At 35.8% G+C, this 13,429-nt stretch overlaps 1 protein-coding gene across 1 annotated transcript in view; it reads right to left on the bottom strand.

Moving 5' to 3' along the window:
• CDC123 (cell division cycle 123) overlaps positions 1-13,429 on the bottom strand; it is a 59,399-nt gene that overhangs the window by 8,188 nt on the left and 37,782 nt on the right. Inside the window, exons 7-10 of the mRNA XM_008705440.2 lie at positions 9,800-9,848; positions 6,534-6,609; positions 4,536-4,658; positions 3,105-3,133 (exon numbers count right to left, since the gene is read on the bottom strand). Coding sequence (XP_008703662.1) covers positions 3,105-3,133; positions 4,536-4,658; positions 6,534-6,609; positions 9,800-9,848 — 277 coding nt within the window. The remainder of the gene's footprint in view (positions 1-3,104; positions 3,134-4,535; positions 4,659-6,533; positions 6,610-9,799; positions 9,849-13,429) is intronic.

Below are 13,429 nucleotides of genomic sequence, written 5' to 3' on the forward strand. Positions count from 1 at the left end.
GAGGAAACAAAAACATAGAAAAGCAAATTGAAAACTCAAGATAAGATGTTGTAAAATGATATCAAATACAATATATGCAAACTACACTCATGTGTTATGCCACTTACAAGATACATGCACACACCTAAAACCTAACAGCTAAATATAAAAGGAATGAAAAAGGTAAATTCTAAGACCAAAAGAAAACTGTAGTGACACTATTAATACCAAACAAAGCATACTTTAATGCAAACACCACAAAAGCAGTCTTAGAGACAGAGACGGTCACTGCCTAATGATGAGAATTAACTGGGAAAACAAAACCGTTATGATCATATGCTCTTGTCTAAGACCATAACCTGAAAGTATGTAACACAAAAACTGACAGAATTCGAAAGCAGGAGATTTCACATTTTAACATATCCTGTTCAGTAACTGATAAATTAAGTAGACCAAAAATTAGGGAAGATACAGACCTTTTTCTTCATGGTTGTTAAAGTTAAAAAAAACTGTATATGGAAAACTTTAAACATATACAAAGTGGACAAAATATAAAGAACCCCAAATACCTATCGCTCAGTTTCAACAATTATCTTGTTGAACCCCATAGCCAATCTTTTACATCTATATTCCATCCATTCCCCCCACCTATATTATTTTGAAGGTCTCCTCAGACATCATTTCACTCATAAGAGATAAAAAGATTTTCACAATTATTATTACCAAGCTTAATCTAACAAACATCGACAGAACACTTCACACATTAGTTGTAATTTTTCAAACACACATAAAACAGTCACAAAAAGTGACCAAGTTGCAAAGCCAATCTCAACAATATCAAAGACTCAAGATCAGACATTTTTAGTCCTTACAGCAATGAAATTAGTAACAGAACACTAGCCATCACTAAAAGAATACATAAGGAGACTGCAATAATTTTTCAAGTCTCTAAAGTAGTTATTCTAAATTCTAGTTATGTGTTATCATCACTTAAGGAGCTCCAGAGAATACACAGACCAAGGCCTCATCCCAGACCTCCTGACTGCGTGGGCCATCTATGACATATATGACAGTGAGAATCTATCAACACTGAGTCAACTCGCCCAGCTGCAATAAGAAAGTAGACACATCAAAATACTGCCAAACTCAAACATACTTCAGTTCCATTGCATATGACAGACCACCATAGAGAGTGAGTTTTCTACAACAGTCATAAAACCATATATTCAACAAAGTGCCTAACAAACAGTGATACGAGTGCCATTTTACATCATGGTTTAAATCTCTTCTCAGCAACTGTCAGCATGTTCATACTGGCATGTTTCTCACTTTAAAAACATACAACTACTTTCAGTTCTGTTAGATCATAGCAGTAATTACTTCTGTACATGTCCAACTTCACTTAAGACATTTATATAACTTTCACCAAATTACACATTTGCACTGACCTGCCAGCAATAATGAATCAAAGCAGAGCTGGACATAGTCCAGGGAAATACTGAGAGACCTTGGCAAATTCCAAATTTTTAAATGCCATTAAATATAACTGCACTAAAATATAATTGCTTCAGTTTTAATATCTATAAAATGGGAATAACACATACCTCACAGGGTTATATGGATAACCTGAGTTAAATACAAATAAAGTTCTTCTGAGCTGCACATTAGGGTAACAAGCTAGGTTTACTCACTCACTAACTGGCTGATCTGATCCCACTTACAACCAGACCAATTCCCTGGAATGTTTAAGTTTCTAAGATAAAGTCCTTGTAGGTCAGGAGATCATCTTGTTGGTAGCCTTTTGTTAGAAGCATGACATCTGACAGTACAGGCTCTCTATAAATGCTGGCTGTGTGAGTGATTGATGTGGCCAGTGTCTATCAGTTAGAAGAAGAGCCAGGACTAGAGCCTGGGCTCCTGTCAATCAGCTCTGGTTTCTATCCATTCCATCACACCAGCTTCCCATCCTTTCTCTAAGGTTTGTTTCCACTAGATTGAAAGTGCAAAGTAATATCCCTCTTCCTTACCACTTCCCAATTTATAACTCCTCTCTCTAACTCTTCACAGACATTCTCACCCCTGAAGACACAGAGGTAAAAACAGTAAGTGTTGTCTTTTGGCTAAAAAGAGGAAAGTCAACAGTTAACAGTTATTTTGGGACATGACCATATGGGCCATATCCTTTTGTCCAAAAAATGATTCAAAGGTATCACAAGCATCACAACAGTGAGGCTGATAGGAGCTTGGAGAGGGAATGAGAAAAATGTGGGTAACATTTGGAAAACACATGGTCACATATTCAGAACACACACCTGCTGTCTTCTCAACAGCTAAGTCAATAAGCACTAATCACAGGATGTTTAGTGACCCAAATTTTTTTTAAAAGATTGCACGTCTTGATAATGAAACCTCTGCTGTAGGATTAATGAAGTCAGGTTTTTGTTCTCTTTTTCATTACACAAGTTTCCATCACTTGTAAGATTTAAAGAATAAGCGAATCCTCATCTTCAGTCTAAAGATAAATGTGATTCCAATCATGCTAAGGATCTTTTAGTTGACTAAAGGTAATTATCTAAATATCAAAAGACAAACTCCCGGCCACACTTAAGTGTGCAAACTGAACTATTTTAAGCAGGCCCAGACCCCTGACAAAAGTGGAAAGCAGGACATAAAGTAGCCATTTAGACATCTGTTAAATTAATAAACCCTAATCCACAAAACTATTGAAGATATTATGTCTCCCACTGTTAAATATATGTTAAGGGAGATTCTTAACCACTGTGACTTTCAAACACCTTCGCTGGTTTGAGAAAGTATTTTTTGAGCAGTGGGCCCTCACATACATAACGGCTACGCACTCTGTAAGACCAGCCCTGATTTTTAAGCATATCAAATAGTTGTTACTGGGGCTGCTGGGTGGCTCAGTTGTTAAGTGTCTGCCTTTGGCTCAGGTCACGATGCCAGCGTCCTGGGATCAAGCTCCACATCGGGCTCCCTGCTTGGTGGGAAGCCTGGTTCTCTCTCTCCCACTCCCCCTGCTTGTGTTCCCTCTCGCGCTGCCTCTCTCTCTGTCAAATAAATAAGTAAAATCTTAAAAAAAAAAAAAAAAGATAGTTGTTACTTACCCTACTGTCTCTATATATATCAAACACAACTGCAAAGGAGAAAAAACTCAAAGTTAATGATGAACTACTATTTTCATGATCTAAGCCTCCTTTTGAAAACTAAAATGAATCTTATTATTAGTTACTCAAATAGCAGAATATAAGTACCTTGAGAACTTCATGCTTCTAAATCTCAAAATTTTTAAACATGATAAGGTAGCCTACGATGTTTCATTTATATGATTTTGTTCTCCTTTTCTCTACCCTCACCTATAATCCTTTATACAGTTGATCCTTAAACAATGCAGGGGTTAGGGGTGCTAACTTCCCTGCAGAGTTGGAAAACTCATGTTTAAGTTTTTACTTCCCTGAAACTTAACTACTAACAGCCTACTGTTGACCCAAATCCTTACCAGTAACATAAACAGTCAATTAAACACGTATTTTGTGTATTATATACTGTATTCTTACAATAAAGGTAGAGAAAAGAAAATATTAGTAAAATCGTAAGGAAAATATATTTACAGTCCCATACTGTACGTATCAGGAAAAAAATCCACATGTAAGTGGACCATGCAGTTCAAACCTGAGTTGTTCAAAGGACAATTGTATTTAAAACTTCAAACACAACATCTCAAAGAATTTACGATTATAAACAAATTATATGTACTAGTGAAAAAAACATCAATCACTTAACTCATTTGATGAGGAACGATTTCAGTAAAATCTGTAGTAGGAAAGCATAAAATCTAGCTATGGTTATGGCATGATTAATCTTTTTTAAAATCAAATCTGCCATAGAACCCAGGTTTGGCACGCAGAAATCAGAGTAAATTTTAGGATGCGTGAAAACTCTTTGATATACAATATACTTTCTTAAAAACAAGTCGCAAATGTTTATCTTGTAACTGGTACTATCTAACCATTCAAATAAAAAACCTAGAAAGACAGATCAACTAGCTACTTTAGTCTGAATAACACAAGCATTTTGTTCTCTGTAGATAGACCCTTTGAGATGAATAATAAGATATCTAAAATGGTAAGAGAAACACCTGCCTTGGTATTAAAAAGTGACTGATTAAAATAAGGTAAAATTAACATGCCAACCATCAGTAACACCAAATAGTAACAGAGCAAAGTAGTTAAAATACAGTGTTTCGAATCCAGTTTTAAAATCTGCACCACCGGGGTGCCTGAGTGGCTCAGTCAGTTAAAGCATCTGCCTTCGCTGCGGTCATAATCTCAGGGTCCTGGGATTGAGCCCCATATCTGGCTCCCTGCTCAGTGAGGAGTCTGTTTCTCCCTCTGCCCCTCCTCTCGCTGGTGCTCTCCCTCCCAAATAAATAAATAAATTCTCTAAAAAAAAAAAAAAAAAAAAAAATCTGCACCACCATGAAATAGGTTCAGTAACATTACGTACTTCATTTCACTGAGTCAATAAAAAATACTCACAGTCTTCATCCAAGAATTTGTACTGTATGTGTTTCCTGAAAAAGTCTTGTATGCATCTGCAAATCTCATCCTTTTGTTTAGAAATATGATCATAGTACTGTGTATAGTCCCTTTGAGAAATACCTGAGAAGAAAATATTTTCTATCCATTATTATATAACATTCTTTACAAAAACACCAAAATGTAATTTAAACACCTTTTTGAGGGAACCATTAAAATAGATCAGACGACCGATCAGATGAATAGTGCATAATACATGATCCAGCATTTTATATAGATAAAAACTAATCAGTTGTAAAAAATTATCCATTCATATGGACAGATATATCCTAAGTTCCATACTGTCATGTATTCTTACTTTAGAAATAGTTGTTATTTTTATTTAGTACAATAGAAAGAACTCAGTCACAAACATGTTTATAATTTAAAAAATGAAAGAAGCAATTTGAAACCTGCACACATTGTCAACTGCTGCTTCTTTGATTTTTTTCCAACAAACTTTCTACAAATTGGTATTCTTTTCCACTTTTTTGGGGGAAACTTAAAATATTCCATGTCTCCCAATTCATATTGTATTTCACAGAAATAGGCTATTTTTCCTGTTCACACGTGCTACCCTGCCTTTACAAGCCTGATGTTTCAAGCCAAGGAAAGGTAAACATTCCTTTCTTCAGAGTGACTTGCTGATTTTATTCCAAATACACTGAAGGGATTATTGTAAAAACTCCCTCAATTTCCTCCAGGCCGAGGAAAGTTTTCCGTTCTGAAAGAAGGGCTTCCACCCAATTGCTTAATCAATGCCAATACGACTCCCTTCTTTAGCTCTACTTGTACTGCAGTTTCTCCAGGAATATCTTAAATATGATAAACACCCCAAGTTTCTTTTAGGTAAGTTAACAGATGTTAACGTCACATTCACTAAATAGTGCTGGTGTGGGGCACCTAGGTGGCTCAGTCGGTTAAGCGTCCGACTCTTGGTTTTAGCTCAGGTCATGATCTCAGGGTTGTGAGGCTGAGCTGTGCATCCGGCTCCACGCTGGGCATGGAGCCTGCTTAAGACTGTCTCTCTTTACCTCTCTAAAAAAAAAAATAGTAATAAAAAAATTTTTTTTAATTTTTTACATAACAAATTTTTTAAAAATGGTAAAAAATAGTGCTGATGTGATTCTATTCAAATCACACCTTTCTTTACTGAAGGTAAGTTTTACTGCATGGAAAACATGCAAAGACAAAAAAAGAGCAGATTATCTTCAATATTTAACTTGAGCACATCAAAGCGAACAAAATAATCTGAGAGGAAGAAAATGGGTGGCTTTTTAAGTAATGCACTTATTTGCCCACATATTTCCTCTTGCTAGAATAATAAACACTGCTCCAAAAATAGAAATAAAGATACCAAAACTTGGCTTTTTATGATGCTTAAAATAAGTGGTGTGTTGCTAGTAATACTTAGGAAAGTCCCAAAGAGAAAGCAGGTAACATGATACATAGCCTAAACTGGGAATGGCCAAGATCATCACTTTCCTCTCCAGAATCCAGACAGACATGATTAATGGACAAGATACTTTTCTGTGGAAATTGAGTATGGCCCCAGGAGCACTGTCAATAGAAAATTCCAGAGAGTCACTACCAATTGGCTAGAGGTAACATCTGAGATAAAAACTGATTATGATCCTCTCCTAATTACTAGAAATTCACTTCCATCAAAAGCTTGTCTCCTTGGGGCGCCTGGCTGGCTCAGTCGGAGCAGCATGTGACTCGTGATCTCAGGGTCGTGAGTTTGAGGCCCACGCTGGATGCAGAGATTACTAAAAATAAATAAACTTTAGGGATGCCTAGCTGGCTCAGTCAGAGGAGCACATGACTCTTGATCTCGGGGTTGTGAGTTCAAGCCCCATGTATGGTGTAGAGTTTACTTAAAAAAAAAAAAAAGTAAAATAAATAAACTTAAAAAGAAAAAAAAAATCTTGTCTTCTTTTAATGGATGAAAAAACTCACCAATAAGCTTGCTTTCCTTGACAAAACATCGGAACTCGGCCCCAGGAATTAATTCACACCATTTTCGAAGAACAAGCTGTAGAGAGAGGAAAAATGTAACACAACCATGTAACAAGGGAATGTTTACTAGTCTACCAAACAATTTTATGCCAAGAGTATATTTTAATCATTGCCATTATCAAATAGTTTGGAAGAAAAGGCATCATAAACCATTCTTATCATGAGATGTAGGGGACAGATTTACTAGTCCAGTCAGTGGGGGAAATGCTGTTAAAATTCTTTATGACAAAATGCACTTTGTCGCTTATTTATCACTCTGAGAGTTCTGACGTAATATACAAATCCAAGGATGATGAAGTTGAATCCTATCATCATTGGGTACAGTTGCCCTGTAATTATTTATGTTCTTCACCCTTTTAAGTATATCAAAAAATAAAAAGATATCCTAGTTATCTACCTTAGTACCATTGTGTAATACTCTGATAAAATTATTATTAATTTATCACTAAAAATCACTATAACCCTTCCATGATTTTGCCACTACTTTAAAGTAAAACAATTCTATCACTGGCCCAACTCATAAATGGGTTCTACTACTATACTTAACTATTATGTACAAATTCTCATATAGTACTAAATTGCAATAATTTTATAAATACTATAGTTGACAAATGTATGCTTCATTGTATGTTTTTACAATGTTCTTTGTAGAAAACTAGTCCTACTCTTCTGAAGTATTAATTGTAATACGTGGCCAGGGCCTCCAGCCTCCCTTATGCTGGCATACACTTCTTTGCCCTTTAAGACCTAAGAGATGGAACTTAAATTACACTAAGCCCCATTCCTGGAATAACCGCCAGTGGGCTCAGTGTCCTCCCTTCCCATACTCCCAGTTTCTTGCACCTAACATTCTAAGTATGCACATACATACCAAGTTATACTATGATAATTTGAACAAATCTCTCTTCCCTCCTAACTACTGGGTCTTATTCATCTTTATGTTCCAAGCACAAGCACGTAATACCTATCAGGTGCTTAAAAAATGTTACTAAGTAAAACTGTCAATATATAAGATACACGGCCACTAAAAATCCTGATATTAAAAAAAAAGGTAATGAACTGGAAAAATACACTGTAAGTGAAAAAAAAATGGCATGCAAAGTATTTTATGAAGAGAGTATATATAAACACACACACACACACACACACACACTTATCTCAGGAAAGGGAAGTTAAACGCCAAAATGCTAATACTGAGGATATATCCAGGTGGTCAGTTCCTCATATTTTCTTACACTTTTTAACTTTTGATAGTAAATTGCTTTTCTTAAAAAAAAAAAAAAACTTATATTGTTAAAATATGCCTAGGATTTTAAAATGCACTGATTTCAATTTTCACTGTTGTAAGCTCTTAGTCAAGTTTTACATGTGCTTTATTTTTTAAAAAGAACCTAATAATTAAATGAAGAACTAAAAACTAAAAATGTACACAGTTGTCATCTATTAAAAGCTAATACTGGCAAATATAGATTTTAGGGCTACAGTAATTTTTATTTAAGCAACAAAGAAATAAGCAATTGTTGTAAACTAACATTAATTTTTTGGAAAATCTGCATAATCTTTATTGAAACAATGTTTTGGACAGGTAACACATACATTGTGTCGTTGATTGAAAAAACACCTAAGGGTAAAAACTCCTCCCCAACCCATCCAGTCCCTCTGTCCTCCCCCTCAGAGGTAAATGGTGCTGTAAATTTCTCACATAGCTTTCTGGAAATAATCTACAAATAAATGAGCATAGAGTACATGTATATATCTTTTTAAATACACACAGAAGGAATACACTACATATAGAATTCTGCTTGCAACTTTTCATTTTAATTATTCTAAGAATATCACTTTCCTGAGCTTTTAAAACTGAGTTTTAAACCCTATGCACTAACATGATAATGGCATATTCCCAAAAAAGCAATACAAGAGCAAACTGATGGTGAAATCAATCTTGGGGATAGAAGATGACATCTCAAACAGAGATTATGCCTCGGGGCAAGACTTGAGAAATAATCTTTGTCATTTTGTGTTTTCCAGCACCAAATGATAAGACACAGCAGGTTTTTAATAGATGTTTGTTCAGTGAAATGATATGAATATAATATATACATATAAAGAATGTTATAAAAATGTTTAATGATTGGGGATATGCTCATACTATGCTATTAAGTCAAAAAAACCCTTCACAACTGGTATGTAAAAAGCCCAATTGTAAGTGCTAAAAGATCCAGTTTGGTGGCCTGGTAAATAGTAAATTAACTGTTCTACAAACATGGTATAATCACAGAAGATATACCAATATATATTCAACACATTAAAAATGTCTTGATATAGTGAGTCAGTGGGTAAGTTTTGAAAGTGTATACAAAGGTGACAAAGCAAACAATGAATTTTTTTTAAATGAATAATTTTTTTTTTAAAAGACCACTGGACTAATTCTAATTGGTATTACAAATCCAAAAATCCAAGTGGTTTGCAATTATGGAGCAGGATGACCACTCTCTTTAACAAATTACGAGCTGTCAAAGTTTTCAAAAGTACTACGTTTTGACAATCCAAGTCCAAGAAGAACCAGGAGTAATGATGAGGAAGAGCCTATCAGGGATATAGCTGAAACCTGGAATCAAGATTTAAAAGAAAAGTATGTTTCAGAGTCACTCATAACAACTGATGAGTAGTTACTCGAGTCCAAGAACACTGCCCATTTCAGGGAGGGGTATGTGGCGGGGGGGAGCATATAACTTCAAACCAGGAAACTACAGAATAAAATTTGGGTTTGCTATGTTCGAATTCTTATTGCTACTTCTAAAAATGTTTTCCAGTATCCTTTCAATCTAACTTCCATGTAATTTGTAAAATGAGTAAACAACGTAAAAAAATAAAAAGGTCCACTGAGCCTAAATGGTAAAATGGTGATGATTATTTTTCTTCATACACCAGGTTAAAAAGCCTACCCAGCTTAAGCCAGATGATGGGTATAAGGTATTTGTTTTATTACAAAATGCATACATTCTATAGTATGTATATACTGTGTATATGTGTGTATATATTTACTTATACATATATTTTTCATAAACTTAAAAATTCAATGGCTCTACGTTCCCAGAGAAACTGAACCAAAAAATTTTATTCATTTTGCTTAAGAATAGATAGCAATTTTCAACACATCTTCATCTAGGATTATCAATTACAAGATTTAAAAAATAAATCCTTACCTCATATTCTATACAAGGATCTGGAGAATCATCAGTACAATGAATAAATCTTTAAGAGAAAAAAAGGCAACTGAATTTTTTTCATGCCAGTTTATGTACACACATTATTTATATTCAATGTGATATGTGTAAGGTTTTACTAGAAGAATCCAGGAACAGGAGGCTATTTCAAATCTGATGAACATTTATTAAGCACTTTTAACATCAGATGTTAGCTGAGGCACCCGAAATGGTATTTCACTAGTCCTCAAAACCACCAAGTAAGCTACTATTATCTTCATTTTCTGTCAAAAAACAAAGAAATTTAGACCCAGAAACAACCAAATTTAGTGACCAAGCCAGGACTAAAACTCAGATTGTCTAAATATAGATTCCAAATGAAGACAGGATGGCGCGGCTGTTCTACAATTCTCATTGCCTTCCTTATGGCTAAACCAGAGGTCTACTTCTCTGCTGACATTACCTCTACCATCTAAAGCCACACAAAGTTAATCCAATCCTTACCCTGCATGCCATTTAAAAAAATATTTGATAAACTACTCATTCCTTACATTTACTGCTTCCCCCTCTAAAAATCCTCCACTTCATTAACAATTTTTCATGTATTTTCTAAACCACCTTTGTTAAATGTCTCCCTATGCCTAGAACTGGCTAGGTACCAGAAATGTTAAAATGACCTGAGTCCCTTGTTCTTTAGGAGGTTAGTCTGGTGGGGAAAGCCTAAAAAGTAGACAAAGAAATTAAAAACACCGAGAGCAAAAATAAAAATACTTCGATAGCACAAAGGAAAAACTGATTAGCTCTCTGGGGGGTGGGGAGGGGAGGTGGTAGTCGAGAAGGCTTCATTCAACAGGAAGGGAAGGGTCCACATTTAAGGCAAAGGGAAGCATGCACTAAAGCAGGAAGAGAAATGAGAACTGTCAGGCTGTATGCAGAGAACTACCTCGGATTCGCGCGGATGGAGTGTAGAGTGCAAGGAGAACAGCCGAAAGATGAGGTTAGACCTTGCACACTGTTGGTAGGAACGTAAACTGGCGCAGCCGCAGTGGAAAAATGTATGGAGTTTCCTCAAAACAGTAAAAGTACAACTACCATATGATCCAGCAATTCCACTCCTGGGTATTTACCCAAAGAAAACAAAAATATTAATTCAAAAAGATTTATGCACCCCTATGTTTACTGTAGCATTAATAACAGCCGAGATATGGAAGCAGCCCAAGTGTCCATCGACAGATGAATGGATAAAGATATGGGTATGTTAAACAAAAAGCAGAAACAGACTCATGTTTATAAGAAATTGACTCATAAATACAGAGGACAAACTGGTGGCTGCCAGAGGGGAAGGGAGTGGGGGAATGGGCAAAAAGGGTGAAGCAGGGTGGGAGATACATGTTTCCAGTTAAAGAATGAGTAAGTCATGGGATAAAAGACACAGCATAGGCAATCTAGTCAGTGGCACTGGGAGAGTGTTGTATGGGGACAGATGGCAGCTACACCTGTGGTGAGCATACCATAAAACATGGACTTGTTAAATCACTATGTTTTACACCCAAAACTAATGAAACATTGTGTCAACTATACCCCAATTAAAAAAAAAAAAAAAAACGACATTGGAGAAAAATTTTGGATAAGGAGGAGTATCCAGATTGTGAAGGGTCTTGTCTCTCTTGGGAGGCTGTACTTTATTATACAGACAATGGGGAGCTAAGTTCCTAAACATGTGAGGGCTTTAGGACTACCACTGTGGCAATGGTACTGGACAGCTGAGAGGGGAGGAGTGGCAAGTAGGGAGGCGGGGAGACCAGTTAGAAGGTTCGATCCAATAGCCCTGGGGAGAGATAAAGGTCTAGCTGCTGCAGTAGGAGTGGGGGAGGAGGAAGGCACTATACAAAGTTATTCAGGAGGCAAAGCCAATATTGCCTGGCACCCTGCTGAAAGTGAGGGGTGAAGGAGAAAGAGGCTGGGATGACTGAGGTCTGGTTTCAAAGACTGGCTGGACAGTGATGGGAATGCTATTCACTGAGACTGAGAGAAAAGCAGGTGACAGGGCTGAGGGAAAGATGGGAGAGAATTATGTTTGTATGTGGAGAGTGGGAGACATCCTGGGAGAACCACACAGAGATGTCTAGGAAGCAACCAGAAATAAGGAAACTCAAAGAGAGGGAGGAGTTGAAGACAATTATCTGGAGTTACATAATCACATAGGTATAAGAGCTCAAGTAGAGGAAGTAAACAGAAGCAATCACCTCAGGCAGATGACAGAACCTTGGAGAACACCAACAATTAAAGAGTGAGCAAAACTTGCAGTCGAGAGACCTTTTTAGTAAAAAGAAAAACCCCATGCAAAGAAAACAAAAAATACTTTTAAAGATCTCTTAAGCAATTTACAAGTAAAACTGAGTTTGAAAAGCTTTTCAATTCCCCTGAATATTTGATTAGGTTAGAATTCTCTGTAATCATTTGTAATTTATACTATAAACAATAACAATCCCAATTTATTTGGTTGGCTGAGATTCTCAGAAAAGAACCCTTATTCCTACTAACAACTGGGCATGGACAGATATAATCTGAATTAAAAAGAAAAGTACACCCAATGTGCTTTGTTGAAAAACAATGGGTTTTCTCTGTGTTAATGAACAGGCACCAATAATCCTATGAGAAAGTGCTATTAATATCAATTTATCACATGAGGATACCAAGGCTCTGAAAGGTGAGAGATCAAGAAAGTGGTAGGGAGGGCACTAAACTGGCAAGGATGGAGGTTCTAGAGCTGCTGTTAGGGGTGCCTGGGTGGCTCAGTCGGTTAAGTGTCCGACTCTTGATTTCAGCCTAGGTCATGATCTCAGGGTTTTAAGACTGAGCCCCACACTCACTGTGGAGTCTGCTTGTCTCTCTCGGCCTCTGCCCCTCCCCACCGTGCACACGCACTCTCTCAAAAAAAAAAAAAAAAAAAAAAGAGCTGCTGTTAAAGCTCAGATTTCAGCTAGAAAAAAACCAAAATAAAACACCATAAATACCAGATACATCTAAAAAAATGTCCTTATCTTTAATAGTTCCACATAATAAATTTTTCTTCATTTCAAAAGATTCCTTGCCTTTTTTCCTATTTTAACAGTCTGAACATTTTAATTAGTAAAAATTGCTATTTTATGAACTCTATTATAAAAATTCCTTTTATCCTTAAAACACATATATACAAATTTTATTCTTTTAGTTTTGAGAAATTAAAAAATACATAAAAGTACAAAGTGCACATGTAATGCTTTTATAAGCCAATTCAAGCTTACTTTAAAAGTTAATATTTTATGTTTTACAATATATACAAATATGGAATCACTATGTTGTACACCTGAAACTAATATAACATTATGTCAATTATACCTCAGTAGGAAAGAAGAAAAAAGGAATATTTTGGCTTCCAACTAACCAATAGTTCATTATCAATGATAAAACTGAACTATCTTTTCTTAATTTAAATGTATCTAAAACATACAGGGAGATGGAAAGAGGGAAATGGCAAAGGAATTTGAATAAACAAAATAACGGCATTATTGTAATGGTTAGTGTAGTACTACCATTCTCATTTTTGAAATGTGATTTAATCCTGTGGGTGCCATAGTTTTTGTAAAT

The sequence above is a fragment of the Ursus maritimus genome, unplaced genomic scaffold, assembly GCF_017311325.1.
Source record: "Ursus maritimus isolate PB19 unplaced genomic scaffold, ASM1731132v1 scaffold_31, whole genome shotgun sequence".
Classification (NCBI taxonomy): Eukaryota; Metazoa; Chordata; class Mammalia; order Carnivora; family Ursidae; genus Ursus; species Ursus maritimus.